Raw genomic sequence first — 26,363 nt, forward strand, 5'->3', positions numbered from 1 at the left:
TGGTGGTAGGGCTTCCTTCTGGCTTTCTGGGTTAAGACCCTTGGAGCTTTGTGTTCCCTGTGGCCCTGTGGATCATGAAGTCCTTGAGGCAGAGAGAAGCCTGAATGCTGCAGTGGTTCTAGCCTCTAGCTGCCTGAGTCTGCCCAAGTGATGCATCAAACACACGAGAAAGGACAACACTCAGGTGCTCCTAACCCCAGGTGCTCCTGAAGAGCAGCCTACCTAGAGAGCCTGAGTCAAAACCAACTACCCAAACAGTTCTCGGATTATTGTTCCACGTAATTACTGCCTGAGGAGTTATATGCTATATGTCACTAAGCCTCGAGATGATATGCTACACAGCACCCGTACTTAATATGCCCAGCAAACATCGAGAATGAATTTGACCCATAGCTACACAAAGCCTGAAAGTTACCTTTCACTTCATGTAGGTCGGTTATAAAAATCTCATCAACCCTTTAGTTTTAATGGACTTGCATTGTATCACAACACATTGCAATAAAAATAAATGAATAATTATCTTCTAATAGAATTTTAATATCGAAGGCTAATTATTAAACAATTATAAACAAGCTTCTAAGCTGTTAGTTCTAGGGGAAGGCATCAAGATTTTATTTAATATTTTGCATGGAAGTGCCAATGCTTAGGAAAATATTGCATAATTAAAATTAAATCATTCCCCTTAAAAGCAAATCAGATTTGTCCCCCTTAGGAAGAGCAAATCAAATTATGAGTCCGTCAAATCAATTCACTATGCACAAAGGACAGCAACAGCCTTTGGGGTTGATTTTCCTCTATATCTAAGTTAAAAAAAAACATATTTATCTAGTTGAGATTCTTTTCATATATATATTCTCAGTCACTCAAACTCAGAATTGAATCTATTTTTAGACTCCCTTTTAATGGCAGGACTGATGCTAAATTATAAATGTTACAGGGAATCACTAGAAAACAGAAGAATTTCACCCAGACCACCATGTACAGCTGCTCTGGCAGATCTTGCTTCTTTAACCTACAATGCATGAAGAATAGAGTCCACAGGGCTGTGTGAGCTCAGGGGCCATGCTCCTCCTACCCATAGTTATTTACGAAGCAGTGAATGTGGATGTGTGGTCCAGCTCATACTTAGCATGTAGGTGACACTGGGTTCAATGCCCAGCATCAAAATACATATCCTCTAGGTATGCTGGCACAAGGCTGTAAAAATCCAGCACTTAAGAGGGGAAGGCAAGAGGATTACTGAAAGTTTAAAGCCAGCCTGGGCTAACACAGCCAGTGGCAAGCCAGCCTGGGCTAACATAGCCAGTAGCAAATCAGCCTGGGCTAATACAGCCAGTACCAAGCCAACCTGGGCTAACATAGCCAATGGTAAGCCACCCTGGGCTAATACAGCTAGTACCAAGCCAGCCTGGGCTAACACAGCCAGTGCCAAGCAAGCCTTGACCACATAGCATGACTCTGGCTCAGAATGCTTAAACAAACAAGAGGCAGAAGCCTGAAGAGATATAAATGACTGGGTATAATAATTAAGATGCCTTAGGAAGACTTCAAAGTCCCTTCCATGACCTCTGCCACCACGGCCACCGCAGCACAATCTAAGTCGATGTGCTTGGCGTTGGCTTGGCTAAGCATTGGCATTCTGTCTGTGAGCATTCCACTGCCAAACTCTGAGCACACCTCGGAGAAGAAAACTCCATGGCAACCATTGCCTCACTGAGGGGAGTGTGCGTTCAAGGAGCTGTCACTTCGGCTACTCCAGTTGCCAGCGCCTTTGGGTCTGCCCTAGAAATGCTGAGTCCTCGATCCCACGATCCCATGGGGTATGCGATCTGGTGTGGGGGTGTGTGTGTGTCTCGGGATGAGAAAAAGAGGTTCAGGAGGTGGGAATGTATCTTGTTTTAAGTTTATTATTAAAAGTTTCTAAATAGGAGGAGTGAAGCTCCCGTAATCTTCCACCCCTAACCCTAAGAACGTCACCTCTCGCCTACAAAGGACTTACACATCTTCGTAAACTTTCTCGTGGTGCAATGACATCATGAGGCAGCTCTGCTACACAGTGAGTTAAGTTTGAAACTTACAGAGGTTCCACTGTTCTTTTCAAACTCTCGATTTAAATTATAGTAAGTTTAAAATCAGTTAATAGAAAAAAATAGTTTTCACACCAAAACGTAAACTGATGTGATTATTAATATTTCCCAAAGACCTCACTTTCTCAAACATTCTGGGTGTGTTTTATAATTTGTTTTATAATAAACAGTAGAAGCTAGTTCACACATGATTTGTAATCTTCCACCCCTCACCTCTCTGAGTACCAAGGCTTTGCACAGATCCACGTGTAAACTGCTCCTCCTGACATTGTTGGCAGAATCAACATGTACTCGTGTAAGGATGTAGATGAGTTCGAAACAATGCCTACTGCACGCTAACTCTCCTGTGTGTATTCAGTGTGATGTGTCTACCATCAATACACTATTTACACTAACACACTATTTCTCCTTTCTCATACCAGTCCAGCTCTGCCCTTCAGTGTCATAGATATGCAACAGAGAGGGTAGAACTCCAGTTTCCAACGGGCTGACAGTTTAGGGGAACCCAGAAAGACTGGAGGCCCTGCTGGGAGCAGCCTGGTGGGAAAGGGCTCTCTGTAGGGTGATCACTGTTTGGGGTAGAGGCTATATTGAAAATGAAGCAACTGCATCTGGCACTGGGGACAACATGGAGTCATTGGGGGCATGGGAGTGGTGAGGAGCCCCTGGAGTGGGTTCTGCTGGACAGGACACAGCTAAGACAAGGGGAGGTGGAGTGGTCATGTGGGATATGAACTCTAAGGCCTTCTAAGGGTCAGACTGGGGGTAGAGAGGCAGGGCTGGGCTGGGGACAGTCATGAACTGAAGAACTCCTTGTCTAACAATCAACTGTCACCACTGCGATCCAGGAGTGTGTTCTGGAGCCACCAAATTTCCAGAAAGCGGCTTTCTATTTTATAATCTTCCAATTTTAAGTTTTGGCACACTGTTTTCTGAAAATGGTGTCTGCAGCCCACACTCAGCCTGGAGGCTGTCTGTGCCTAATCTCTAGGGTAGGAAAGCCAGTGGTCTTGATTCCATGTCTGCACCAAGACTGGAATACCAGCTGTGTCCTTGCCTGATGGTGTCACCTGCCTCTATCTCTCTATCTGCAGAGGGGAATGAAGTGGTCAATCCTATACATCAGATTATAATATAGTATACATTATATTATACATTAAATATACATTATATATAATATATATGCTACCAAAACCAGAACACAAACATAGCTATGCACAAACCTATAGGCCTAAGCACTCAGGAGGCTGAGTCAGGAGGATCAAGAGTTCAAGGTCAGCCTGGGCTATTTAGTGAGGCCACGCCTCAAGAGAAAACTAACGCAACAGTACCATAACAGTACCTAGAACAGCACAGGCAAACAAAATGAGCTTTAACTGGGTACCACCGAGCTGCCCAATGTGCACAACAGAAATTGCATTGAGAAATTAGAATCAGATGCAAAGTAGCTCACCCTAACCTACTGAGGATTTCTCCAAACAGAGGAGTTGTGGTGCACTGTTGCATGCAGGTAGATTTTCTGTTCCCGTCATGCCCGCTGCTCCCTTTGCTAAATCAGTACGTTTGTAAGATAAAAATAAGTTAAAGAATAAGATAAACTTGTTCTCCTTCCTACTCTCACATAAAGGTCAAACTCACCAGCCCATCCAAATCCCACCCCCCAACCCCCCCCCAACTCCAACATACATGTACTTGTACACACACACACACACACACACACACACACAGAGTGACTGGTGCAGGTTGAGGATTTCCCCTCTCATCATCCATTTATCCTACTTGGGGCCCTCACTGCTGCATCTGAAATCTTCCTACCTCCTACTTACACCTGCTACCTCAAAGGGTGAAGGAGCCAACCTTTTCTGGGATAGTGCGCTCTCTCGCTCTCTCTCTCTCTCTCTCTCTCTCTGCCTCCCTGTTCCTGTGGACATGCCAGCCCACAGAGATGAGGGACCCGGCCTCTTTGAAAGGTTTTTCAGTGCAACCTCTTCTCCAGCAACCAAGGGCCTTGGACAGAACTCTAATCAACCATACAAAACGGCGAATCTTGGCCACCTACATAGTCTTTAAAACTCAGCAAGGACGTATAACTGGAGAAAATGTTAATGAGCAGTATTTTAAAGCAAACTTTTTGCATCTCTGACCTCAGCTGTCACTCTGATCTGGGGAAGCTGGTGTTCCTGAAGGCATATAGAGCTCATCCCCCAGATACTCCGCATCAGACTGGTTAGAAGGGATCTAGCAGGTTTTATCAAATACCCCAGTAGTAGTCAAATACCAGAAAATGACTAACGTGGTTTACCTGTCTGATACAAAACCCGTTTTTCTAACAAACACCTAAGGTGCAGAATAAGAGAGCCACCCCGGAACAATAAACCTATCAAAGACTTTTGCTGTCTCTTTAGAAGTGGACCCTAAGGCCCCATGCAGCTAAGTTCATCTGTAAACCTGTGACCCAAAGCTGCTACTTCTGCTCTTGGGGTATGACCTGATGACACTCTGATCTTTACTTGTGACATCTCAGGAAAATACTATTTGAACTCCCACAACATCCCTTTGATGTGCTTTTATCAAAATAAATTTGTCCGACTCTAAGTAAACTTCACAATGTCCCCTCAACTGCTCCTGGGGAAAACATCTCCACCCAACCTTAGGCTCGAGCCAGACTCTGCAGCCCAGGCTTCGGATCATGTCCTCCAACCCCTCCAGTGCACCTCAGGCCACAGAAGTCTCAGCGCATGGTAACTGTCCATGGCTAAGCTGATGTCTTCACTTGATTCTCTTCAGCTTCATGAAAGCTTAGGAAAAATCCGAATTCCCTTTCCTGTGGTCCCACACTCCTGCCATCCCGGGATCTTCTTCAGGAGGTAAATAAAATCCCTTCTTGCCCTGCCCGCTGCTCTGTTTTTCTTTTCCCTGCCCATTTTCTAATCATAATTTAGAGGAGTATAGCTATGGCTGGCTCCTTTGATCCGTCTCATAGGATTCCTTATTTTCTCTACATGTTTCTGTCTCTGTCAATTGCTTCTGTCAATGGCTGATCAAATCCATCCCTTCCAAAATTAAACAGACTCAACCTCAAATGGTTCTATATATCTCATGGAGAACAAGACTGGGTTCCACTCAAAACCTGCACACTTGGGATCAAACATTTTTACTTTTTACTTCTCCCTCTTTGAAACACAGCCATGGCCTTCATCCTCTGGATGCTATTGGAAACAGGCTTTATACAGCTCAGCCTTTCCCTGTGGGTTCTGCTTGTCTCTTCAAAAATGGACACACACACACACACACACACACACACACACACAACTGGATAGTACTGCCCTAGTAGCTGCTCTTCCCCATCCCACACTCGCTCAGAAAACCATACCCCTATTTTTCAATTCTTTTGTCAGATTTCTTTCTTCTCAGTTCTAGAGTTCTGACTCAAGAGGATATTTAGGCCCAGTCTTCAAGGCCCTCTCACCATCAGTCACACTTCGCTTTAGCGCCCTGGCCAAGCCACATGGACCTCTCACTAAATCTGATCCCAAGTGTGGCCATCTTCTCATGACCCACTGCAAACCCTTCCGAGGGAAGTCAGACCAGAATATACTTGTTCATTTCAAGTAAACTAATAAAGACCGTCTCCCAAACCCGAATTTGTAGCTCTACTGGGTGTGAGGACAGTATTATGGGGAAAGGTCAAGACTGAGAGAGGCCATGGAGCGGGTCCTTCATGAAAACCTGGTCCAGAAGACATCTCCAGACAAAGCTGTAGCTGTGCTGCACCCAAACACTAGACCATCAGAAGGGCGTGGCCAAGCAAAATCAGCCACAACCAAATACTAAAATTGTTCTCAATTCTGATGGGGTTTGCAACACACAAGGTGGCTCGCCCTCCTTCCCAGAACCAAATACCGATCAAGCTGGGGTCTTCTTATTTACTCCAGTTGGAGTAAGATGTTGGGATATTGCACATAAAGAGGCTTACCTTAAGGAAACGAGGATGAGAAGCCCTAGGAGCTCACTGCTGTCTATATTTGGTTCTTTGGTACTGCCATGTCATTTGTTCCCTGCAGGAGAGCTCCCTAAATAAACTTGTCCTCTTTTTTTACACTAGTATAATGGATGAATTCCTTCACCAATCCACCAAATATCCCAGCGAAGATAGTATATAGAACGAAGGTATATGTAAATAAAGATGCTTGAAGGTACCTTACATTTCTGGCTGTCTGCATGCACGGCCATGTGGGTGAACTGAGTCTCCTGCAGGGACTTACTAATGAGAAAGTGTTCCTAACTGTCTCATTAAGAGAGGCTCAGAAGAGTGAGGCTGTCATTGTTCAGGCATAGAAATGGTGGTGCTCCACCAGAAGGCTGAATACTTTGTGACGTGTACTGAGCGCCCGGAGTTCAGCATCTGCGCTCTCGGGAGGAGTTCTTCCACGGCTCATTTTGGAACTCTGGGCTGTTTTCATCTCTGGGTTGGTTTCAACTGTTCAATTTTTTCCCCTTCAGGAGCAGGAAGAAGGAGGAGAAGGAGGATGGAACCAGGATGTGCTAATTAGTGGACTTCCAAAGGTTTCCTGCCCGGAAATGTTGAATGTCCCTGGACTGTGGCTTCCAGGGCTCTGCAAATGATTTCCAGCCATTTGTAGAAGCTCAAGATCTTCAAACAGAGGCTTAAGGCCAAATTCAGAAGTCAAGCTCAAAGGGGCGCTGTCGTGGGCAGCCTTAAGACCTGAAGGATGCCTCTGATGGTTTAATTGCTCAGTTTGAAAAATAGACTGTAGAAGGAATAGAGTCTTTGCCTTCACAGCCTCTGACAGAAGGAGGGAAGAACTGGCCTTCTCTGCTATAAATCAATAGGGGGTTGTTTTGGCCAGGCCCATTAGTAATCATCACACAGCATGTCATCACACCCTCCTGGCACAGCACAGAGCCAAGACTGTGCAGCGAGCTACAGAACCACAGATTCTCACTCTCACCGCCATCCTGTGAGGTACTGTCATCTCATTCTTCAAGGCAGAACGCTGGGGTCTCAGGGAGTCTGCACACGAATCAGGAGAACAGGCTAGTAAAGGCAATGCTCACTGACCACCCTGCTGGCTCGTGGGAAGGCCTGAGAAATGATTCAAAATTACTTCCTATGTAGTTACTTAAATTATCCCTTTGTGTGATATCCAACACGCTTGTGTTTGTTTTCCCCTCCGAATCATTCTATGTCTAGCAGAAGAACTCTCTGAAGTAAAGAAGGAACGTAAGGAATTGATGAGACAGGTGTGAGGGTCCAGAGAACTGGGGAAGGGAGCGGGCCTTCAAAATGAATGAATAAACACGGAAGAGAAGCCTTGCCAGAAACAAACCACAAATACACAGTAATTCTATCAAGGTCAGCCAAACACCGAGAAGAATAGGTTTCAAAAACGGGCAATTTGCCCGTAATGCTGTAAGCTTAAAAGGAACACAGCTAACAAAACGGCATAAGGTTTTTATGTGGAAAACTAGAAAACCGTATTTAACAGCTCAGAACTAGGCCTACTACACACAGCAACATGGCAACGGTCACTTGTGCCGGTCAGTTCTGTCAGCTTGACACAATCTAGAATTTGTAGGGAAGACGTTCTCATTGAAGGACTTCGTAGGTCATGCCTGTGAGGGATGTTTCTTAACTGGCTTAATGAAAAGGGGAGACCATTTCGTGAGCTCGTCCTTGGTCTGTATAAAAGTGGAAGAAAAACAAAAACAAAATCTAGCCAAACAAGTAGGCATGCATGCATTTATTCTGCCTTTCCAGGGAGGTGTTCTACAACTAGCTGAGTTCCTGTCTTGACTTCTTCAAAAGGGTGGACTGGGACCTGGAACTGTAAGCTGAAGTTGCTTTTCGTTGGAATATTTTACCCCAACACAGAAACTAGGATACATGGATAGGACATTTCTGAAAATGAATCTACACACCAATCTCTACAAAAAAAAACTGTATTTGAAATTAAAACCAAGATTATGCTATCTTGATAAAGAGCTAACTAGAGAGACTAGCCCACCTGGAAAAGCGGGTGAAGCGTATCCGTCAGCTCTGTATTGCTGTAAGGGATCGCCTGACACACAGGCAAGTATCAAGGAGAAAGAGATCTTTGTCTCATGGTTCTAGAAGATTGAGTGGCTGCACTGGTTTGTGCCTCTGGCAAGGGTGGCATATCCTTGTGGGAGCACATGAGAATGAGTGTTCATATCACAACTAAGATGAGAGGGAACCAGCAGGGGCCTCACCATCCCTATGAGACTTTGTCTTCAAAGATATGAAGATTTCCCATAAAGGCCCACCTCTCAAAGCTTTGTAGAACCTCCCAACACATCTACCTGGGAGACCAGAGTCTCGCATAGACCTGTGGAGGACATTAAAATGGTAGCAAGAGAGGGATGCCCTTCCATGATCAGGATATAATTTAGATTTTTTTTCTAAGAAAATTGCACTGTTGGAAATGTGTCGCCAAACAAAATAACTAAATAGCAAAAGCATAAGCAGACCTATGCCTAACATCAATAAAGACCCATGTCTACACACCAATAAAGACCCATGTCTACACATCAATAAAGACCCGTGTCTACACATCAATACAGACCCATGTCTACACATCAATAGAGACCCATGTCTAGACATCAAGAAAAACCCTCATCTACACACCAATAAAAGCATTTCAAAGAGGAAAATGGCTTCCCAAGGTGAACACAAGATTGTTTCCACCCTCTTCTGCATTGGTAAAGACCTCAGGGAAGACCTCAGAGACTCAAACCTCAGAAGACAGTAATGACAATCAAGGGGCTCAGCTGATACAAGTGTGGGACCAGTAACTACTCCTGTGCTGGGCACCCTGCAATCCACCTACGGGGATTACTTACCAACTACTCATGATTCCAGGGCTTCAGCACACGTCCTCAGATTACTCCCCTCTTAAGGGAGGCTTTATTTTACCTAGCCTAGTCTTGTGCTTCTAGTTCTTTTGTGGTGAGAGGGAAGAGACTTTAAAGTTGTCGTTAGTGGAGTATAAGAAGCAAAGCCAAGCCAAGCGAAGGGAACTGTCCATGCACCTGGAGTGTTGAGCTTTGGGATCACGCTCAGGTGCTCACCAAGCTGAGTGGTGGTGTGCTGTGTGTGGGAGGAAGGAAGCACATCCACTTCTGCCTGGCCAGGGAGGCAAATTGGTACAAGATGAAGTCATGAAGTTGTTGCAGACCCTTGTCTACCCCAGTGGATCACACTCCCAGTCTTCTCCATGGAGATAGCATGGCCAAATTCTCAACAGCAGTGAGCACAGGAGCAGGGTGTGAACAGCACCATTGAGCCCAAGGGCTGGGTGTGAACAGCACCATTGAGCCCAAGGGCTGGGTGTGAACAGCACCAGTGTGCACAAGGGTTGGGTGTGAATAGCACCAATGAGCACAAGGGGTGGGTGTGAACAATGACAGTGAGCATAGGGCAGGGTGTGAAGAGCACTGGTGAGCACAAGAATTGGGTGTAAACAATGACAGTGAGCACAAAGGCTGGGTGTGAACAGCATCAGTGAGTATAAGGGCTGGGTGTGAACAGCACCAGTGAGCACAAGGGCTGGGTGTGAACAGCACCAGTGAGCACAAGGGCTGGGTGTGAATAGCACCAGTAGCACAAGGGCTGGGTGTGAATAGCACCAGTGAGTACAAGGGTTGGGTGTGAACAGCACCAGTGAGTGCAAGGGCTGGGTGTGAACAGCACCAGTGAGCACAAGGGCTGGGTGTGAATAGCACAAGTGAGTACAAGGGTTGGTTGTGAATAGCACCAGTAGCACAAGGACTGGGTGTGAACAATGACAGTGAACATAAGGGCTGGATGTAATTTTCTGGCCTGGGACTTTAGGCCTTTCTTGTTATCTTCCCAACAGACCGGCTAGAACGTGTATGTGATGACAGCCCTCATTTCAAGCACACAGTTGATAATGGCAGCATTTTACATGGGAGAGTAACCCCAGGGAGGGAGCCATGGTCCCATCAAGGAGAAAAGCTGCCTGACCAATTTCAGTGTTGGTATTTCCTTAAGGGGAAGGGAAAAAAATCACTCTTCCTTGTTTTATGAGCCAGCAAGCGTTGGCTGCTTTATCAAAATGGCTGTGCTGGCACCATATACAGTTCTTCTTATACCTTAGATCTGTGGTGTGCAAAACTTGAGGTAAATGGAATTGTTTTCGTGCGTTGTTGTTTCAGTGTGTGTGTTTCCACTAAAATGAGCTGAATTAAATAAATCAATTTTAAAGATACTAAAGAAAAACATGATGTGTGGCTTTGTTCCTGGCACAGAGCTGTTGGATTTCTTGAGTGCCGGGCATGCGTGTCTTTGGCTCTTCCTAAGAACCCCTCAGAAGGCCATGTGTCAGCATGGATGAGGTGTCCATGGAAAAGGCCTCAGGTAGACTCAGGACAGAGTGGGTGGTGGCAACTTCAGCTCTACTCCATGATACCCAGGGAGGGAAGGGAGGTTGGAGATAAGGCTATTAAAATTTTCTTGGCATTTCTGGGACTTGTAGATATGGTGCACACACTGGGAAGCTCTGTCCTCTCCTGATAGTTTGTGCCCTATGCCTCTCTGTTCCTATGTTGCGTCCTTTATAATATACCAGTGTATGTAAGCCACATATTTTCTGGGATTCTTTCAGTCTTTCCAGTAACTTATAAAACTAATGAAGGGCAGCATGTTTTGTCATTTTTCTGTCATTCAGGGAGTTGCTGGGGTTTGGGTTGGCATGTTGGGGGCGGGAGCAGGCAGTGGGGGCTCCAGTACCTTTGGTGCTCAATGATTAAGCAGAATTAATTCCTGGATGCTCAGTTGGTGATGAAGAACTGATGTGGAAACCCTTGCCCATTTGATGTCAGAGGTGGAAAGAGAAAAATATCCTGTGTAGGCTTCCACCTACACATCATGAGGAGGGCAGGATGGGACCAACCCTGACATTTGACATAAACCTTTCAGCTTTGCCCCTGCATCCACGGAACTCCTGTAGCCTCAGTCACAGCATCAACGTCAGGTACCACACCGCACAGTCAACATGGCCGAGAAACTCTAGGACGCTGAGATGTAAGCTTAGAAACATATTGGATTTTATCCAGTGTGGCAGGGAACAAGAAGTGACTGTAGACTATGTTGGAAGGATCTGCTTGCTCGGTTCCCAAAGCCAGAACTCCGACTCTCGGCACATGCCACGTGTGAGTGAAGACAGAGACCGATAGGTCTCCAGGAGAGCTGCATGTGGCTCCCCTGTGTGGAAGGAGTCATGTCTGCATCCCCCTCTTTCCCTCCCTCTGTCCTAACCGAAATGCACATTCCAGAAGAATGGTTCCAGGATTCTGAGCAGTGAAAATACCACACTGGCTTATGAGTCTTTTCAAACATCAATGGACACAGTCGTTCAATTTTTGTGTTCATTTAGGATGGATACAGTAGATGCTAAGAAAGCATAATTTACCCCATTCGAGGAGCTGAACAGCATCTTAACAAAAGCAGCCCAGTATTTCTCAATCCAGTAGTGAGGCCTTCGTTAGCTGGCAAGGATGGTGGTGTACGGTGATCCCAAGTTCATCCCTGGGCATTGCTGACTGAGACTTCTTTTAAAAAAGTTAAACATCAAAAGGTATCTTAGAGCAAGTATTTGAAATAAAGTTTATAAGGAACTACACTTTTAAATAAAATTAATGCATTCTATTAACAATTTTTATGGAGGGTTTTTTTTTTGTTTTGTTTTTTTGGCAGATGATGTATTCAACTTTCAAACATTTGCCAAAGGGGAAAAAAACCTTTGCCAACACACATGGATGGATTTGCCTATTTCAGACTAGAATTCAGAAAGCTGCCAAGAAATCATTGTTTGCCTTTGTTGCTGTTATTTAATCCCAAAAATTTAAGTACAAAGTGAGACATATTTTTAAAATCACTTAATAGTAATAAGGCTATCCCTCAGTGGTAGAAAGCTTGTTTAATATATGCCTAATATAGTTCTCGTTCAGTACACCCACACACATGGATACATACACACACATACATACATATACACATCGATGATAGATAGAAAAATGGATGATAGATAGATAGAAATATAGAAAGAAAGAAATATAGAAAGAAAGAAAGATAGATAGAAAAATAGAATTATAGATAGGTAGATGGATGGATAGAGAGATAGATGATAAGATAGATAGATAGTTAGATAATAGATAATAGATAGACAGATAACAAAGAGCAGATAGAAAAGAGAAACTTAAAAAAAATGCTAGGAGATATTCTTACCTGGTCCTCAAAAGACAGAGCCTGGGCAACATCTCTTGGGAATCCATCAATAACAATGCCTTCCTCATCAGGTATTTGCATCAGTTTTTGTTTTATCTCCGTGATTGTCGTCTCCTTTAATACAAAAATGAGAATCTACAGTGTACTCCAGGCAGGAGCAATTGTTCTTGCCCAAGAGCAGGCAGTCATGCAGTGGTACCTGTGGGGCCAGCTCCCCGTTGGTGATAATCTTAGCGATCAGGCTCCATTTTCTGTTGCTGCTGGCACTGTGGATTTTCTTCCTCAGTAATTCTCCCACTGAAATGCACTGGAATCCATACCGCTCTGCGATCTTCAAACTCTGAGTCCCCTTTCCACTTCCTGGACCACCTGGCATTCAAGATAGGCAGACCTAAGACCTTATAAAAAGAGGCATTTGGCCATGACAGCTACCATTCTCCTAGGAGATGACGACATGGGACAAAGTCTGCTGTGCACTCAGAGGTCTCCCCATGATATCATAGATTTTTGAGAAAAGTTAGACTTTTCAAGCAATCAACATTTACACTTGGCGAGGCTATGGAGACGGGTGAGTCAGCTAAGTGCCTGCTATGCAGGGTCTGAGTTCCAGATCCCATGTAAAAGCTGGGCACAGAAACACTTAGTCTCAGAGGTAGGGAGGTGGAGACAGCAAGATCTCTGGGGACCACTCTCCAGCCAACTTGGCCTACTTGGTGAGCTCTGAGTCAGTGAGACTGTCTCAAAAAGCAAGGGGGACAGCTTCTGGGGAAGGACACCTGAGATTGATCTCTGCCCTCTACACAGATGCACAATCATCTGTGTATACACACACACACACACACACACACACACACACATACACACATGCTTCCATACGCACATGCACAGACACCACACACACACACATGCACAAACCTCTGTGTACACACACATGCTCACACACACAGCACAAACCACACACACACGTATACAATCATCTGTGTACACATACCACTCTCTCTCTCTCTCTCTCTCTCTCTCTCTCTCTCTCTCTCTCTCACACACACACACACACACTCACACACACATGAAAAAATACTTTCCTTGCCTAAACTACTTAAAATATGTTCAGTGGCTACTCATTATGACACGGAATTAGGCTTCTATTTTCATATTCAGCACAAGATTCACAGTGCTTTTATTGTCGCTCTTTGCAGAATGACCACCGGTCACTGGCAGTGCAAAGTGCCAGTCTCTTACGCTTGCTTGCTAATAAGATGGAGACACGCTGTACTCGAGGCACTAGTTTGCACTCATGTGAATACTTGCAACGCATTGTTATTTATTTTCCTTCTGTGGTTACTAGGGAATAAAAGTTTTATTTGCCAATTAAGGAGAGTAAAATCCCCCATTTAAAAAAGAAAATATCTAGCAGGCTAGCTATCTGTGTTAACGTTTAAATGGAGAAAGCAGCAGATTCATAAAATTCTTGGCGATATTATTTGCATTTTTAATGTTTTAATGGGCATTTAAGACTGTGAAGTAAGTGTTAAATGAAATTCTAGTTTCTGCCTTCTTGAAAATTGTTCTAAACCATTTCCACTTGCCATCCCTTGAAGTTTCTGCTCGCTTGTTATCACCCAACTCCACATTTGCAGATTTGCTACCTAATTCTTGCTTCCGAGACGTGAACAAGAGTTCAAACAAAAGTTAGCAATCGCGGAGAGCCACCATGCCTGCTGTCATACCTATGACAAGAATGATTTTGGGCCGAGGCCTGGATGGGTCAAAGACCTCATACTCTTCTATCAGCTCTGCGGTCTCAGACAGGTCCGTGTCGCTCTCTATGGAAAACTGATGGATTGGAGGGAGCCGGTCATACCGTCGATAGGGAAAGTTTGAATTTTCAGGCATGACTGAAAAAGAGTAGGATAACTTTGAAAAGGAGAAACAAAGAAGAGCGAAGCACTTTTCACAGTTGACCGATGAGTACAAGAAATTGTATCAACTAGCCAGTCTCTGAAAGGCTTCCTTAGCAACTCAGACTTTCAGAGACACATCGTCTCATGCTCAACACCCATGGTAGCATGAATATGGTCACAGGCAATGCATCAGTGAATGAGGGGCCAGTGTTCTAATAAAACTTTATTGACACAGATGGATAGGCTAGACTGGGCCACCTGCATTGAAAAGGGGTAACTCGGTCCAGCATCGTTTCATTTTACTTCACAGCCTCTGCAATGCTATTCTGGAATTTGAGACCCTAATGTTACCCAGCCGCCCAGGGACTCAGTGTCTATGTGGAATATACTCTATTTTCTCCACAAATAAAAATGTGTCCTTACTCTGAGGGTCCAGTAAAGTGTTTAGTGGCATAAAGATCAAATATCTAATTTGTAATACCTTTGGATATTATATTCTAAACTCTCAATATTTAGTCCCATGGTGGTTTGAATGAGAATGGTCCTCATAGGCTCATATATTTGCATGCTTAGCTCCTAGCTGATGAACTCTCTGGGAAGGATTAGGAGGTGTGGCCTTATTGGAGGAGTGTGTCACAGACTTAAGCTTTGAGGTTGCTACAACCCATGGCACGTTTCCAGTGTCTCCAACTCTCCCTGTAAGACATTTGCCTGTCTGCCACCACACTCCCGGCCATAGACACAGTAAGCCAGCCCCTCAGTTAAATGACTGAATGCTTTCTTCTGTGAGAACTGGCTTGGTTGTGGTTGATCTTGACAGCAGCAGAACGTAACTAAGGTGGATATCTTTGGTTTTGTTGACTTACGATGTAAATGTGAAGATTTAATGTTATGTCTATATTGACAACAGCATTTGACCTTTACTTCTAGGTGTGTCTGTATATGTGTGGGTTGTGTGTGTGTGTGTATGGAGAGGTGTGATTTTAGTAGGAGTTAGCTAAGCTGTAGCTGTCTCTTCAGTTCTAGTCATTCTAGAACATATGTATTTAAATCTGACAGCCACATGCCCACCAGGGAGAAAGGCTCTCTTGGTAAACTCTGCAGGAGATCAAGGAGATCAGGATGATAAATGCATTTGGGCTGGAGTCATAAGAAAGGATTTTCAGAAGAGGAAGATTCAGAAGTTGGAGCAAACACGGGTGATGGAACATAGGCAGTGGATCCCACTTGGAAATAGAAAGCACAAACACACAGTGGTGTCCAGAAGACAGACGTGGCAAGCCCCAGACAGACGGATGGACAGATGGACAGATGGATGGACGTTATCTACCGTTGTCAGTTTATAGTTCATGGTTTCTTATCCCAGGTGTTGTGTCACCCAGGAAGCAGAGAACCCTAACTTGCAAACAACCCTTACAGGAGGGAGAAGGGTAGCTACCTGGCCTTCCATGAGGGCTCTCAATAGCTGACAAAGCTTCTAAACACAGCACATGCTTCATCTCCCAAGGTGCTCATCAGCTGGGACTCCCAGTTCTCCACTGATAACAACGCATGGGATCATTTGACCTCTGACTTGCTAGACTCTGACTGCAATAAAGGAGTCTTGGATGGCAGCAGGGAGTGATTATAGTAACCTGCTTTACCCTAACAATGCAGTAAGTTGAAGATCTGTCTGCCAATTGCTTGCCCTTGCCTTATGGTATTTTCGTTTAAGTTATGCACTTAGATGATGAAATATTTCATGTCACAGAATAATTTGTCAAGATAACTGTATGTTCGTATACCACTGTCAATATGTTTGCGGAAAATTATGAATCATTCTATTTCTAGAAATCTTTAAGTTTATGGGGTCAGTTAGAAATGTTCTTGACCCTGGGTCCTGCTAAGACTGAACCCCCAGTGAACTAGACTGGTGGGGGGAGGGCGGCAATGGGGGGAGGGTTGGGAGGGGAACACCCATAAGGAAGGGGAGGGGGGAGGGGGATGTTTGCCCGGATACCGGGAAAGGGAATAACACTGGAAATGTATATAAGAAATACTAAAAATAAAATGTAAAAAAAAAAAAAGAAAATAAAAAAAAAAGAAATGTTCTTGAATGTAGCAGTCTAACCCACCAAGTATGGTTTATGTCTGGGAAGGGGCAAAGCTACAGATCATCAGTTGTTAGAGTGCTTTTCTTTCCTGCATGAGGTCTCTTGAGTCCAAATCCTCAGCATTTTAAACAAAACAAAAACCACAACAGAAAAGAGTACAGATCACTTTATAAAATAAAAAATTTGTAATTGTAAAATAAATGAATTTAGAAAAAAAAATGTTTTGTATCTTCCCAGCAGATATTCCAGGTACAGGACAGCAAAGTGTAGTATTTTCTTTTTTTCTTTTCTTTTCTTTTTTTCGGAGCTGGGGACCGAACCAGGGCCTTGCGCTCGCTAGGCAAGCACTCTACCACTGAGCTAAATCCCCAACCCAAAGTGTAGTATTTTCTTGAGCACAGTCCACAGAAAGGTCTGTCTGATGATTAACAAAAATATAATTAGCAGCATAATCACTGCTATGTGGACAAGGGAAGATACTTCTCTCTCTGGAGATATCTTTGAGGGAATAATATTTCTACTTTCCTCTTCTTGAGCTTCTTAATAACTAGCACATCATGACTTTTCCCCATGTTCAAGTAAAATCTAACTGGGTCAGGACTGATGTGACCACAAATACTAGAAGTTGTTTCCTCCTTTTATTTACTGCAAAGAAAGTTTGTTTCAACTTCCTGGTGTGGTGAAACTTTTGTGAGACAGTGTTTCTAGATTTTATTTTATTATTTGTGTGTGTGTTTGTGTGGGGTATGTACATGTGAATGCAGGTGCCCGTGGAGGCCAGAAGAGGGCAGCAGATCCCCTGGAGCTGGAAATCTAGGCACTGGTGAGCCAGTCCTGGTTACTGGGAGCTGAAGCTTGGGCCTCTGGAAGAGTAGGCAGCAGTCTCAAAGACTGAGCCATTTTTTCCAACCTCGCTACAGAACGATTTTGAATGTAGTTTAAATTTTGAAAATATAATTGTTTCGGCCATTGGAAAAGAATTAGTTTAGCTTCCCTTGAGTGGAACTAATTCTGCATTTATGGACTCTTAAACTCAGGACTTCATTTCACCGAGAAGGCTGAGTGGCCCATGTTTTTGACAAACAAACGCTTGAAAATGAGATTGAAAAACTGTGAATCTGCTCCACACACCACAGCTTCCAGTTCTCAACTGTTCCTGACACAAGCAATGAGTTTATTTCCGTGTTTTCAACTCAAGTGACAAATCTATTATCTTCAATGGTCACCGTGAATCTTTATTAAATTAACCCTTATAAACCATCCATGCACTTAATGAAAACACACTAATACGTACTCCATACTTGGACTCAATATTAGCAAGCCAAGACTCTGACTAATATACAAATGCTGAATTGTTATATAATAACTACTAATTTTATCTGCATTCTACTTGTGTACTTGGAAAAGGCCTATTTGCAATGTTAAAAATAAAACCATCATTCTTAAATGTAATTTATGTTGCAAGCTAATGAGTTTAGTGATATAAACTTTCATTATACTTACAGAAAATTGCTGACAAACGGTATGTTGCTTTCTTCCCCTTATCACAGGCGATTAGAATTAGCAACAGAAAAAGATAAATCCTCCCCAAACACTTATCAACCCAATCACCGAAAGCTCTCTCTCCAGTCTGCATGGTGTATCTTAAAGAGGTCTACTCTCCCGTGAGCCGCCTGTCATTCTGCACCCACATTACCATTTCGGAGGAAGGATCTTCGTGATTGTCCTCCATTTAGCGGTGGTAGCGTCTTCTTTTCCTGGCTGACGAATGTGTCCCACTTCACCTTGTCACAGCCTCCGAGCTCCTTGACTTTCTGTAAACAAGTTTCCAAGTACTCTATGGGGTCTTCTGGCTTGGAACACATCAAGCCGTTCAGCAGGCTCTGAAATATATGTGTGTAAAAAGGTAAAAATAAAATCTATTTTGACACCTTGTCCTAGTTTGCTTTCTTTTGCTGTGATAAAGTTCTAGATGCATGGAGAGGAAACGGTTTCTTTGGCTTACACTCTTGCGTCACAGTCCCACATCACAGAGGGACATAGGGACATTGGAGCAGGAAGTTAAGCAGGACCCTGGGAGCAGGAACTGGAGCAGCCACCCCCCCCCAAGCAGGCATTGGAGGGGGGGTAGAAGGGTAGGGTAGAAGGGGAGAGGGGGGAGAGGGGTGGGAGGGCGGAGCAGGGGCCCTGGGAAACAGGAACTAGAGCAGGGGAAGGGGGAATGGGGGAAGGGGGGAGGAGGCAGGAACTCAAGCGGGAGTCTAGAGGCTAGCACTGCTGGATCAGGGACCCGGAGGCAGGCACTTGAGAAACTATGGAGGAATGCTGTGCCGGCTTGCCCTCGTGGCTAGTTCATCTGGATTTCTAATATAACTGGGATCACCTGCTCAGAGGTGGCACCACCCACCGGTGAGCTGAGCCCTTCCTCGTTGATTATTAAAGAAGACAATGAATGCCTCGCAGATTCCTCTTCCCAGATGTCCCTAGCTTGCACCAAGCTGACACACCCACTAGCACACAGGATCTTTCTTACGATGCTGTTGTGCCTTTTCTCTAAATTTGCCCGGTTCAGTTGTTTTCTTTTCGTTGTACAGACTAGATCTCGGAATGGCATTTGCATAACCGCCGTGTGCATCTCATTGGTCTCCGCTCATGTTCACGTTCGTCCAGTCCCGTAGTCTGCCCGCTCTTGTTCCCTCTTCCTTTGTCCCTCTTACCCGGAAAGGGTCCCTACTCCACTTTCATGCCATCCTATTGTTATGTATAGTTAAGTCTAGATTCCGTCCACAAGACAAGATACGCAATGCTGGTGCTTCCCCAGCATCCTCTCCCCTGTAGCCTCCTTCCTCACCACAACCAGCGCCGTTTGTTTCGATGCCACTTATTTGTTTAAATCTAGATTTTTACATGAGAAAAAGCCTGTGATATTTGTCTTTTGGGCCCGGCTTATTTCGCCTAACACGATCCAGTTCCAATCGGATCTTCTAGTGTCCCCGAAAGTGGCAGGATTTTGTTCTTCTGAATAACTGGCTAAAACTCCATTGTGTGCAAGTATCATATTTTAAAAAATCCATCTGTTGATCAATGTCTGTCCTAATTATTGTTAACTGTCAGTTTGACACAGTCCAGAGTCATCTGGGTGAGTCCCAACTGGAGGATTACCTAGATCAGATTGTCCCGAGGCCCTGTTAGTGGGATTGTTAATGGGATTTCCCAAGAGATGATTGATATAGGAGACCACACCACTGTGGGCGGAATCGTCCCTAGGCAGGTAAGCCTGGAAGGTATAAGGAAGCTCAATGGGTGAAACCAAAGGAAGCGAGCCAGGGAGTGTCGTTCATCCACGGCATTAATTTGGTTATCACCTAAGCTGAGCATATATCTTGGCTATAGTGAATCGTACTAAAATAAACTTGGGTGTGTGGGCATTTGTGTGGTTGGCTTAGATTCCTTTGAATGCCTAGAAGTAGCCTGGAGTCATATGGTAGGTATATTTTTAATATTTTACAAATATTAAAACATTTGAGACAGGGTCCCACACAATCTAATGTGGCTTTAACTTGCTAGGGAGTCGAGGATGATCTTGAATACCTAATTCTCATGACCCTGTCTCCCTTGTGATGGGTTCCGTACATCTATCTGGCTTATGCAGTGTCTGGGCTTTTACCTGGGGTCTCCTGCACTTGGGACAGGAGCTAAAGCTTCAACCCATTTCATTCCTGGCTCCATCCCCACAAGAAGCACATAAGGAACTTCCTTCCGTTAAGACTTCCAGCAACTTCTCCAGCATTTGCTCCCAGTGTTTGCTCCATTTCTTTGCAGTAGCTTTTCTGACCAGGGGAGGTGGAGTCTCATCGGTGAAGATTTGCTCTGCCCTGATGACTAACGGTGTTGACCACTTTTCTCTTTACATTTTTTAAAAGTCCACTTTGGAATTCTTTTGTGAACTGTATTCTTGGTTTCTTCTGTCCAGATATTAATTGAATGATTTGCTTTGATGGTGCTTAAATTTATGATTCTTCAGATGTCATGCATGTTAACTCTTTGTCAGGTAAATAGATGGTATTTTTTTTCTCCATTCTGTATGCTGTATTTTCCCTCTGTCTTACAAACACTTCTGAAGTTCAGCTCCTTGCTCATATTGCTGGAACTGCTGGGGTTTGATTGCTCAGAAAGCTTTTGCTCATGCCTAGATCCACTGGGGTTTGTTTGCTTGCTCAGAAAGCCTTTGCTTGTGCCTAGATCCTGATGTGTCTTCCCTATGTTCCTCTAGTTGCTCCAGAGTTTCAGGTCTATATTATATTAGGACTTTGATTCACTCTGAATCAATTTTTTAGGGAGATACAGATTTAGTTCTACTCTGCATGGGAGTACCCAGTCCCATTTGTTAAGAAGGCTGTCTGTCTGTCTGTTCTCTAATGTTTGTTTAGGCATCTCTTGTCAAAAAATTGTGAGTCTTTAGCTTCGTGAGTTTTTTCCAGGCCCTCCATTCCATTCCATTGGTCTACACATCTGGCTCTGTGCCGGTATCATTGGTCTACACATCTGGCTCTATGCCTGTATCATTGGTCTACACATCTGGCTCTATGCCTGTATCATTGGTCTACACATCTGGCTCTATGCTGGTATCACGCCGGTTTTGTTGCTATGGCTACGCAGTATAATTTGGTGGTCCCAAACCTATAAAGATCTCTCTGTCTCTGCCTCCCATCATGCTGAACACAAGTGAGAATTCAGCTCAATGTTCTCTGCCTTTCAAAAGCAAGGCAGGCGTGCCTTTTAATACAGAAGAGTGTCGTCAAGGCAAGACCAAGTGCATCATGGGAAACGAAATGTCCTCATCGTTATTTATGCCCCTCAAGTCTTACCCCATGTTTATTAAAGCCAGCAAGGCTTTAGCTCTGCTGTGAGGTGGGCTTTAAAGAACTTTTAAAAATATATTTATATATTGCTTATTAAGTGTTTGGTATGTAACACACACATGCTTCACAAATGTTGGCTTTGCTTCCTATCGTGGTAATTATCACAAAGCCTTTCCTGAAAACCCAGGCTGGCCTGTGGACCCTTGCTCACATGTTCCTAGGGACTCAGGATGAAACGCCACACTTGTTATTTATACTGGAATGTTGATTTGTGTGCCAGTCTCCCAAACCTTAAGATTTCAGCAGAACAGAGTAGGCCCCATCTGCTTTCTTCCCTGAAGTATAGTACATACATGTTGGAGTTTTGATTAGGACTACAAGATGGTTCCAAACTCATGTTTAAGTGAGACTTAAAATTGAAGTCAGGGGCTGGAAAGGTGGCTCAGTGGTTAAGGTATCTCTGTTGCTCTTGTAGGGGACCCAAGTTTGGTTCCCAGCACCCACATCAGGCGGCTTACAACTGCATATTCTAGCTCCAGGGCACCTGACACCTTTGACCTCCACAGGCGCCGTACAAACCCAAACATGCAAGATGACACATGTGCACACATGCCCCCCCCACACAATTAAAAATAGTAAAAACAAATATAAAATTTTGATGTCAGATTTTAAAATGCTAATTGGTATGCAATAAATCTCTACAGTATTTATAAGATTATAGAGGGAAGAATATGGTCTGACTTGTCTTTAATTCATGATACCTTGTAAAGCAAGAGGTCCACGTGCTCACAGATAATAAGCACTTAGAGGAACCAGGACTGTCAACCACACAGGCTTCGTTCTTTGGTGGAAGAACCGATAGCTGCTCACCCGGAAGGTTGGAGCGGACACTGCTTGTTAATCTGGTGATGTTTTGCTAGTCTTTGGTGCTAGCCTTCACCAGAATCCCCTGGAATCCTGAGCAGCGTTTCTCAGTCAATAGAATACGTCCTTATTATAAACCCCTCCTCCCTGGGTCCTTTTGAGCACTGCTTCTCAGCCAATAGGATGCATTCTGTATGTAAACGTCACAGGTGCTTTGCTAAGGAGGTGTACTTTGCAAAGGAGTTCAGGGGTAGCCATGCCTGAAGCTTTGTTGTGATAACTGTCATGGGGAAACTTTTCTCCAAGTTTTATTGTGTTAAATGTGTAAAAAACAAACCACTTGGCATCGGGCTCCAGAAGTTTGAATCAGCACTGGCTAAGTCGCGCTGAACCTGAGTTTCCCTGTCTTAGCTCCCTCTGACCGTGTTCCTGCCAGCCACTGTATTAGCAGGGACCCCTCAGGTGCCTGGTGTGTGTAACTAATGGAGACAAGCACATGCCAGTTCCCACAGATTCTACACCTTTGCAAACGTCGACTCCTGGAAACTGGTCCGAAGTGCAAAATATTTTCCTTTAGAGTGTTTCGTGGAAAAAGCATACATTATTATTCCCACCTGCACATTACTAATGTATAAAGCACTCACCCTTCAGAATGTTAACAAACCCTAACATAGCTTTTAATTTTTAAACCAGTATTTTCCACCACCACCACCACCCCCAGGCCTTTGGTGCCTTTGCTTTCTAAAATCCTGAATGGGGTGGGTTTGGCTTCATCAGATGAGATCATCTGCTGAGGGGCAGAGGAAGTGTCATCCAATTCTGTGAGGCAGGTTAGCGTCCACACTCCTGTTACTCTGTGGGCCAGAACCAACTGCATCAACACGTGAGGACTTGTCTCTCACGTGAACTCTTGTGTGTGCACTCACATATACTCTCAACCCTGTGGGCTTCACTACCTCTACTTTTGGGTCAGCAAATCTTGTTTCCCGGATATCAGTGGGTTTCTCAAGCGTAATTACCCAGATGGCCTCAGGGTCAGGACTCCAAGCCAGCTTCTCACATAATCTTTCTTGTACACTTTATGAAAACATGGAATGGAGTGAAAGAAAATACCAGATTCTCTGAACCTCGTATATAATCCAAGCACGACATTAATACTTAAAATCCAGGTCTGTTAATTATGTCTTTTCCTAAAGGTTAAGGTGGGTGGGTATATGCAGTAAAAGTTTTCCGAGTGGGAGACAGACATTTCGAGTTTCTCCAAACAAAACTAGTTCCCCAAAGGGCACTGATTTTTAAAGGGAGCAGTGAGCCTCACTCTTTCATTGATAATTCAAGTCCTTTTCCCTAAAAGCCAGCAGCATCCCAGGACTGAATCTAAGTGGTAGATGCTATTTCTTCGTCTCTGAGTTAGTCCTCTGAAAATGTAAATAATCTAATTAGACTTTTGATAGCATTCAACTAATTGCAACTCTTGGCTCTAAGGTCTGAGACCAATTACATATTACAATTTGTCATGTTACAAAGCTGCCACGAATTAGGAACACAACAGAACCAGCTGGAAGTGTTTCGTTTTTTAATTTATTTCTAAAGATGGAGTACTTTTCAACCACAAACCTAGCAGATATTTTATATCACCCAGAGAAATCTGAGAAGTTCCTTTACTTCCGTAGGTTTCGGTGATACACAGAATCAGTCGTCTGTTCCCATGATCTGTAATGACATGTGCTGCTATCTGTCATGTAGTAATGGTATGTGCTATGTAACTGTCTGGGGCTTTGGCAGGCACCTGGTTAAACTTTATATACTCAGAACGGTGTGAATTCTGGCACAGGAAACCCATTTTAGAAACCTGAGGTGTTTGATTTTTGAAGTCTGTACTCGTTACATGGACAATCAGGTCCTGCTTCCCTCTGAGCAACACACAGTGGGTCTCACCGTTTGAATGGAACCTAGAAGTCTCCTGGTCCTGTCTGGCTCTTGGCTGTCCTGAACCCAGTTTCTCCAGTATACTGCATTAGTGCCTCTCAGGTAAGCAAGCTGACACACTTTTGAGAGTGCGAACTATTTGGAGACATCCCATTCATATGCAGAAACGCCAATGAAAAGCTTGAAGCCTAAGCAGCTACCTACCTACCACAGCTCATTAGCACACACCTTACCGAGTTCTGTGAAAGGCCACCCTGGCTGTCACCTGGCACCAAGGGAGAGAAACAGTTCCCACAGTTTGCAGTCAGGCGTCTCTGCCAGGGATTATCTATCATTCTTTTAGAAGCGTAGAAATAAAATCGGGTTCACTCTTAACACTTATAATTTTTTTAAAAAAAAATCAGCTATTCATGTCCACATTTACAAAAAACCCAGCAAAAAACAAACAAAAAAAACCTCTCGAAGCACTGTAATTATGGCATTCTGTGTTCAGTAAACATAGTTGGGGGGTATTGCAAAAATTATTCTCTTAACGGCTGCACTTTCCTTTTAAGAGAACAGATCCCCTAAACGGGAGAAAGAACACTGCGTGGCCTTTAGTTTATTATATTATTATATTATTCTACCACTTCCTTTAGAACGGGAGGCCAGGTTTTCCAGGACTCATCCTATGAAGCTTGGATTGGTATCGTTCTTTTTTGAATTTTATTTTGTTTTATAACCTAAGCGAAAGCACTTCGGATTTAGGGTGTTTTTAGATGGAATGTGGAGAGAATAATAGGAAGCAGGACTTCTCTCTGGGAAGCCGGCTGTGGCTTGAGCAAGGTGCCTTTAGCTCATTCCCCAAGCCTCCTTTCTCACGTTCTTTGAGAGTTACCGCATCCCGGGTCCCCGGTGCGGATGCTGCTGCTACGCCCAGCAGAGGCCAGCAACAGGAGTCACGCCTGTCTGGCCTCTCCCAGTCAAACCCAGTCTGTGTAGGTAGGCGGGAGGGAGGGTTGGGGCTGGAGGCTGCGGCCCGGAGGAAAGCCTGAAGAGCCTTTCAAGCAACCAGCAAATGCGCTCAGGAGTTCATTGACTGGCGGAGCAGAGCTTCATCGACCCAGGAGATAGCTGCACTTGATCGGCTGCGCTGTGTGTGTGTGTATATGCCTGTGTGGTTTTCTCGCTCCCTCTCCATCTTCATCCCTCTCCTCAGCCATCCCCCGGGAGAGTCGCTTCGTCCATGCTTTTCCCTCCCCTGCAGGGGGTCCCAACGCTTGGCGCCTGGAATGTTTAGATCTCTGGAACCTTCAGTTTCTTGTCCTGGGTCCGTGTGGGCGACAGTGCTCTCACCTGGCTTGACCCTCAGCCCCAGAGAGTGCGGCCAGGCCACGGTCTGCTGTCCACTCTGGGAGCCCATCTCGGGGAGATGCTCTGGGGGCAGCCTGCACCCAGAACCCAGCTTGAAGAGGGAAACTTGATCCCAAGATACAGATTTCGAAGCCTGCATTTGAAAGGGACCCTAGCGACCCGCGCGAAAGGCTACTTGACAGGGGCGAGGGTACAGCGAGCTTCTGTGAGTGCCTTCATTAGGTACTCCGCACTGGAAGGTGCGGCCGAGCGCTGGCCCTCTGAGCCCTGGGGACGGTCACTGGGGATCTATCGGCCACCCCAACCAACCTCTTACCTCGAAAAGCTGAGGAATGTCCCTCCGGGCCAGGTACTCCTTGGCTTCGTTGGTGTTCATGGCTGTGCGCGTGCAGTGGGAAGCAGAAGGGGAGGCTCCCGAGGTTGGGGTTGACGGGCGCAGCCCTCACTTGGATGCGCTCAGGCCAGGGTCCCCTCGGCGACTCCCGGGCAGCTGTGCCGTCCGCGCTCCAGTCGCCCCCGCGTCCGCGCCGGTCCCCGTGCCAGCCAGCAGCGAGCAGCGGCGGCTTCCCGGGCGCAGGCAGCGCGAGCGCCAGGGGAGGGGCGCGGAGGAGGACCACGAGGCCGACGCCACCAGCCGCCGCCTCCCGGCTCTGCGCGCTCGGCCCGCGCCTCCAGAGCTTGCTGCGGCGGCCGCCAGTCACGCTGCGCGGGCGGACGCGGGACGCGGGGCGCGGGGGTGGGGACACGCGGGCTGCAGTCACTCCCCAGCCCGCAAAACGGTCAGGGCATCTAGGACCGGGCGATTGGAACTGGATACATTTTCACTTCTACACACCACACACACGCATACACACACACACACACACACACACACACCACATATACACACATATCTCACACACACACACCACAGACAGACAGACAAACACACACACACATACACACACACGCAGGCATACATACACACACTATACAGACACACA

At 45.1% G+C, this 26,363-nt stretch overlaps 1 protein-coding gene across 3 annotated transcripts in view; it reads right to left on the bottom strand.

The window, feature by feature from the left end:
- Ak5 (adenylate kinase 5) overlaps nt 1-26,037 on the bottom strand; it is a 184,133-nt gene extending 158,096 nt beyond the window's left edge. For 2 of the 3 annotated variants that reach the window (XM_017591007.3, XM_063282309.1), the window contains exons 1-5: nt 25,697-26,037; nt 18,069-18,255; nt 14,106-14,273; nt 12,578-12,747; nt 12,379-12,492 (exon numbers count right to left, since the gene is read on the bottom strand). In XM_017591007.3, coding sequence (XP_017446496.1) covers nt 12,379-12,492; nt 12,578-12,747; nt 14,106-14,273; nt 18,069-18,255; nt 25,697-25,756 — 699 coding nt within the window. In that variant the 5' untranslated portion in view covers nt 25,757-26,037. The remainder of the gene's footprint in view (nt 1-12,378; nt 12,493-12,577; nt 12,748-14,105; nt 14,274-18,068; nt 18,256-25,696) is intronic. The other variant, NM_001108951.1, reaches the window with a different exon arrangement.
- Nucleotides 26,038-26,363: the final 326 nt, after the last annotated feature.

The sequence above is a fragment of the Rattus norvegicus genome, chromosome 2 (assembly GCF_036323735.1).
Source record: "Rattus norvegicus strain BN/NHsdMcwi chromosome 2, GRCr8, whole genome shotgun sequence".
NCBI lineage: Eukaryota > Metazoa > Chordata > Mammalia > Rodentia > Muridae > Rattus > Rattus norvegicus.